We start from the raw sequence: 6,542 nt of genomic DNA, 5'->3' as shown, positions 1-6,542 counted from the left end.
AGAGAGCTTTGCTCGCCTTATCACCTCCTAGGGATGAAGACCTCCTAGGGAGAAGGATTCTCCATAAGATCACCAAAATCTCCATCCCTCCTAGGGTTTGGCTCTCTTAGAGATTTGGGAAGAACTCTACCCCTTTTATTTTTTTCCTACGTTGATTGTGGATCTTGATGTGCCTCATACTTTGGATGCTTTGAGAGGACATGTGTGATGTGAACCTTGTTCATTAATGTTATTCCTCTTTAGTTCTTTAGTTCTTGTGTTCTTTTTTATTTTTCCTCTTGCCACCTCCAAATTATGAAGACTGGGACAAACCTAAGGCTTTGCCCTACACTACTACTCCAAACGTCTTACATTATGAGACGGAGAGCGTATGTCACTGAGCGCAAAACAACTCTACGACATCTGACTCGGACCCATACAGTCGGTAGCATAGGACACCTGCATAATGCATAGTTGACAACCAGATCTCATCGGCCAAAATTGCTATCGCTCAATTACCAGCCAACAATTATTGCTACTTTTGAAGGATTGTTTATAGACCAGTAGGCTTAAAAAAACAATTTAATAGCAAATGTGATTTTATCGACAACCTAGCCACAACTATGGTATTTTTGTGTAATTTACTCATCGATTAGCCGTTGCTGCCATCTTATTGTTCGAGGGCGAACTGAAGCCTTCCATTTGTTTTTAGGAGTACAATTTTTTTTTAATACAGCTCCATAAGGGAGTCTCTTTCCAACTAGTCAATTCATTTCGTGTCATAGCGGCTGCATATGCTGATCCAGTTTTTCATCCTACCTTTAGAGGTGTCGACACTATGTGATCATCTCCTTAATTCCCTTAGGCGTGCTAGATTAGACTTGCTAGCTAGCTAGTTAGATGAACAACTTAAACTGCGAGGAATTCGTGGAATAAATATGATAAATAATGGGAACCCACGTCTGATGAAGTTACACAAATTTGCACGCCAAAAGTACTATACGGGAGGAAGTTTACGTGGGCGCCATATTTCTCCGTCTGTCCGTTCATGTTCAGCCAACAAGTTTGTAATAACATCACTAGAGTCTCTGTCCATGTGACCACATCTCCTTTTTTTTTTTTTGAGAAATACATCTCCCAATTTTCTGCCTCGATTTTGTGAGTATCACTCGACTGCATACTTGATTACAAGGACACCGGCTGTCATGTAAATGAATCTCTATTAACGTAGATTGGGCCTAGCGTAATACTAATTTTTCAGCTGCCATGTAGGGCGGCATATCGCATCGACAGATCAATATTGAAAGTTCTACTGTTTGTCGAATCTTGTGATCTACTATCTGTGACGTAGAGCCGGGTTGGGCTATTGCCACCACCCAACGGAGAGGTCACTAGGACCAAAAGGACAAGCAATTTGCGGCGGCTTTGGCAACCAACGCGCCCAAGGCGTGAGATGTTTAAACGCCGTGCGATTCGTTGACCCAGATGGGATCTTGTCAGTTCCTGGTCGTCTCGCTCTCAGTGCCAAGCCTGTACATCATCTTGCATGATGTGCAGTCGCTTTGATTCTTCGAGAGGATTGATCATTTGTCCGGACGTGTTTACTTCAAGTGGGATAGCTCCACCCGAACCAATGGTTGTGCTTTTACAATTTTGAAACATTGCGCACTTGTGCCTATAATACACTTGATGAGCATTGTGCACTTGAACTTTATGCGGAGACTTTACATGTGTGCGTGCATACTGCAGTGCCACAGTGTAAGCAAGATAACAGCCGATCGCCGAAGCTATTCTGTAACTTCCTTCGTCTAAGAAATCGCACTTATATGGGGATATTATATAAATAAATAAATAAAGGGGCACGATCCACTCTTATTGGATGAACCTGCACACGTCGTGCTCATAGAATCTTTCGCGTGCACCCTATTTCTTGATGTATTCTTATCATTTCCCAGGCCCAGGGTGTTGATTACCAGCATATTCTACTTGTACGCGGACAATGACCGGCCAGCAACGGACGAACCAGCTGCCAGATTCACGCAGAAAAACCATAAATCTGCACGGTCGTCAGATGTTGTTGCGTGGAGGCTGATCCTGCGGAATCAGGATCTCTAATGCGACACCACGCCAATAAACTGCGAGATCCATGGCCTCATTCATCGACACACTTTTTGCTGACCAATTTGATGAGCTACACTCTGATGGCGAAAGGGGAAAAAATGACACACTAACTTATTGGCGCTACTCTCCAATGTTTTTGCGAAAATTATTGCTGCTACTCTGAAGAGAGAATCAACAAGGGGGTGATTCGTCAATCATTATGAGCCAAGTGCTGATTCTTTTTCCCTCTCCCTACTTATTTGCACCGGTAAATTCCGTGCTGTGTTGTGCTGTGCTGATGTCTACTCCGGCATCATGTTAGCCTTCCATCCAGGACTGCAGAGGCCTTGGACACGGCCCTTGCACCCCTGTAAATCTCATGCTGCAACAGCCGCCAAGACTCCGACGTGTTGAGCTTCTGTGCGTTGGCCATGGCCGAGACGATGCCGGGGAACGCCTTGGTGCCCCAGTCGTCCTGGTCCGACGACGCATAAATCTGCCCAGGGAGAAAAATCATCGCACATTATTCGTCAAAAACTCATCACCGTGGTCAGTTTCGGAGTCACTTCAGTTCAGTTCAGACAAGTACAGTAGTACTATGCAACAAGCCTGCAGCTTCGATGCTACGTACTCACCATGTGTTTGTACCACGGTCTCCCTGCGAGCCCTTCTCTGTTGGTGAAGGCTCGCTCTGCCATCATCAAGCGGTCGTTCATCTCTCTGACTTTCAGTGTGCGTTCCCTCGTGTTTAGGCCCCATTTCTCTGCTTGCAGCACCTATTGTCATGAGGAAAGTGGAAGTTTTATAGCTGGAAATTTCGGTGAAAGCTGCTTTCCAGTCGAATTTTTGTTCACATACCTTCTTCTCCATGTGAATTTTCATGGCCGCCTTCTCAAGCTGCTTGATTGACTTGTGCAGAGGGCTGAAACTGACGGCACACCCAGGGCATCCGTCCTCCACAACTTTTGAGCTCTCCTGGAGTAAACAAGACGGCACATAGTCCATGTGTCAAGTAATTGTTGGGGCTGCTTCTACACGCCACACTTAATGATAATTTCATTAAAAAAACGTGTGTGCCGATCAATAGAAAAGGCAAGACTACATCATGATTATGTTTAAATTCCCTTGATGAAACTGAATCAGGGGATTACCCTGGGTTGTTTAAAAGTTGCATATCTCAGTTGCCAGAAGAGAAGATACCTCCAGTTCGGCCGCATAGGAGACGTAATTGAAGGGAATGATCTCATCATCTGCAAGTCTCAAAGCAATCAGACCCCAGACGCTCGCCACTGCACGATCACGCAATCAAATGGATTAGTCGGCGATATAATGGAACCCCGATTGTACTTTTTGAATTTGAAAAGATAGCTCTCGTTTAGTACATGCTACATGTCTGTGGAACAGGGGGTCTCCAAACCGCTCCATCCAAACAAAATCATCGTACAGCGAGTGGTAAACAGGGTACTCTGAAACTGCAAGGGCAACAATACTTAGATAAGATGCTAGAGGAGTAATAATAACACAAGCTGTAAAGATATGGTTTCCTAGTCTACTGATTTTTTTTAAATGAATCAGAACTTGCTATCGAAAGGGAGCACGGTTTTTCAGGCTTATGCGCCACCAAGAACATTTTCACTTACATAGTCCATAAGACATGTCGAGTGAAGGGACTCCAATATGCTGGACAAAAGCTGCAAAGTCTGTTCCAGCACCAGCCACTCTTGCAATCTGAAAATCGGAGCTTATCACTTCAGTGTGTTCCAAATCAAATGAAGCTCTCATGATGACTCATTTGTGCCACAACAGAATTATATGACCATTCCATCATTGTACCCACCGGAGGATTCTGGCGAATCATGTAGTCATACAAGGTATGAGACGGATCATCAGGATCGGGTACCTTCAATCAAGAAAAAAAAATGAAAGGATCAAATAATTAAATAAATTATATGCTTATAAAGGCTTTAGGTGCAGAGCTAAAATACCATTCTGCTTGCTTCCTTGATCAATTCATCGAGTTGAGGGGTTGCGCGGGGCATAAGACCTCCAGGCCCAAACACTGATATATCCACATTCAGATAAGCAACAGCTCTTGAAGCAAGCATATCGATGTTGTCCTCGGCCCATTCCGTAGACCCTATCTGAGACATTGGATGTTTCTACGCTTTAGCGCTTACACCTGAGAATAAGCAAAGCATCTGAGAGCACACGAGCAAGAACATACCAGCGCAAACTCTTCTGCATCCCAACTGCAGACGATGATTGTTCGCCTTGGCCTCCACCCTTTCTTTTCTAGCTGGGACAGCCTCTCCGCAATCTAAAAACAAAAGTAGGTACCGAGTCATTATCCTTGATTCAGCAAAGATGTCTTGCATTCAGAACAGATATCACTAAGGATGATTACCTCGAGCATAGCTGCTGTTCCACTGTTGGGATCGACTGCCCCAAATGTCCAGGCATCACGATGGTTGCCTATGATCACATATCTGCAAAAAAAAAAAAACACAGAAGCAAATTTAACATTGTTATTTTCTGGCTTGGACATGCCTCAGGGAGAATCCGATGCTTGATCATAGTATAAAATTTCATAGAATCTAGGTCTAGCCATCACGTTATAAAATGTAACCTTATACCCTTCAGGTTGGCTTCGGTTGATAAAGTAAAGGAACTACTCGGGCTGTAACACCTAATTTACTACTGACTTCATTATCAGAGTTGACTGTCAGAATCTACGGAACAATAGTATGCTGTAAATTATTTACCTGTCAGGCTCTTCTTTCCCTTCTATCACAGCAAAGACATTTTCGATGGTGGCTAGGGTGTCATTTCCCTGCAGGTCAAGGAGTAGAAATGAGAGTACTGCTCAATAATGTAGGCTAGACAAAAAGAGGATAGCCATGATTCTTGGACCGCTGGGCCCCACTCACCATGTATGTGAGATTCAGCACGGCCGGGCCGGGCCCGATCCGGTACACAGGCGCGCCCTCGCCGCCCTGCCACTCCGGTGGGGCCACGCCACCGCCCATCGCCTTCTGGATCGTCTCCCCGTCCCTCCCCGACACCGGCAGCGTGGGGATGCCGGGCATCGCCTCGCTCGTGTCCAGCTCGTCCATGCTCAGACGCTCGCAGTCCTCCCCTGCGGCGCACGACGGCCACATCGGCGTGGTCGGGTCGCCGTTCCCGTAGTACAGGGTCCCCACCTGAACGCCGCTTGGCGGGAGCCACCGCGTGTTGGGGAACCACTTCCGCTTCCCATTGGCCGCGGGACCGCCGAAGTCCTTGGCGTCGGTGTAGATGATCGCCGCGGCGGCGCCGGCGTCGCGAGCATTCCGCACCATGTCCTCGCAGTGGATGTCCCCGTAGCGCGCGAGCGCGACCTTCCCCGCGACGTCCACGCCGTGGGAGGCAAGGTAGGCGTAGTCCTTCCTGTCGCCGTAATTGGCGTACACGACCTCGGCGGTGACGGAGCCGGAGCCGGAGTAGGCGAAGTAGGTGGGGACGACCTCCGCCGCCGCCTCGGCGTAGGGGTCGTTGGGGTAGGTGTCCTGGGTGAGGGAGAAGGACTTGGTGGCGCGGCCGGGCGCGGAGAGGGAGAGCGAGCGGTGGACGGGGTAGGAGAGGAGGACGGAGTAGGGCGTGACGCGGGTGGGGAAGGAGAGGGCGGAGAGCGTGGCGCGGACGTACTCGGCGGCGAGGGCGTTGGCCGGGGTGCCGGCGACGTGCGGGCGGAGGGTGAGCTCGCGGAGGTGCGCGGCGGCGCTGGCGTTGGAGCCGAGGGTGAGAAAGAGCGCGTGGTACCGCGACGAGGGGGTGGGCGCGTGGAGGAGGTGGTAGGACGCGACCAGGGCCGCGGCGATGGCCAGGAAGGCGAGGTACCTGCGCCTCTCCATGCCGCTGCCGCTGCCGTCGCCGGCGGCGGGCGCGGGGTAGCGTAGGAGCGGCTGCTGCTTGCCGTGGGCAGACATTGCGCGCGCAGTCTCGGGTGCACCGGACATGTCACGGCTACTGCACTGACACGTTGCCACTCTGCCTGTGTATATATCCTCGCCTCGATGACTCCACCATGGCATCACAGTACTGTAGCACCCTCTCGGCGTCGTGCTCGGACGGCTGTCCAGCAGCGAGCAGCGGTATGAATCCACCGTATACTTTTGGCGCATAGGTGGGTGGCTTCCATGCCACGAAAATCGCCTCGCGACCAACGTGCTGACTCCACGAGCTACGTGCTGCAACGATTCAACTGCATATGAGTATTCCTGACAAATAAACTAATGTCGATTACCCTGTTCATCCTTAAATAAACTTATCTGCAGATCTAAATCGATTCTCAATAGAAAACTAGTACCTTTAGCAAATGTGACAAGAAAACCCAACACAGAGAATCTTCTCTTTTTCCCTTCTAAAAAAACATGTTTCTCTTGAAATGGACTCACAGTATTGCACTTATGGCATCTTCAGGGACA

General features: G+C 48.8%; 1 protein-coding gene across 1 annotated transcript; it reads right to left on the bottom strand.

Moving 5' to 3' along the window:
- Positions 1–2,110: 2,110 nt before the first annotated feature.
- Positions 2,111–6,156, bottom strand: LOC119276852 (probable glutamate carboxypeptidase LAMP1). The gene is made up of 12 exons (XM_037558025.1): positions 5,007–6,156; positions 4,842–4,909; positions 4,484–4,565; positions 4,304–4,396; positions 4,065–4,220; positions 3,917–3,979; positions 3,720–3,807; positions 3,462–3,551; positions 3,280–3,368; positions 2,938–3,054; positions 2,715–2,855; positions 2,111–2,575 (listed from the first exon to the last, which is right to left on the bottom strand). The coding sequence occupies exons 1-12, from the start codon at positions 6,147–6,149 to the stop codon at positions 2,393–2,395; spliced, it is 2,313 nt and encodes a 770-aa protein (XP_037413922.1). The 5' UTR covers positions 6,150–6,156; the 3' UTR covers positions 2,111–2,392.
- Positions 6,157–6,542: the final 386 nt, after the last annotated feature.

This window comes from Triticum dicoccoides, chromosome 3B (assembly GCF_002162155.2).
Source record: "Triticum dicoccoides isolate Atlit2015 ecotype Zavitan chromosome 3B, WEW_v2.0, whole genome shotgun sequence".
Taxonomy (NCBI): Eukaryota; Viridiplantae; Streptophyta; class Magnoliopsida; order Poales; family Poaceae; genus Triticum; species Triticum dicoccoides.
The sequence above is the reverse complement of the archived record's forward strand: the minus strand, read 5'-3'. Positions and strand labels throughout refer to the sequence as shown.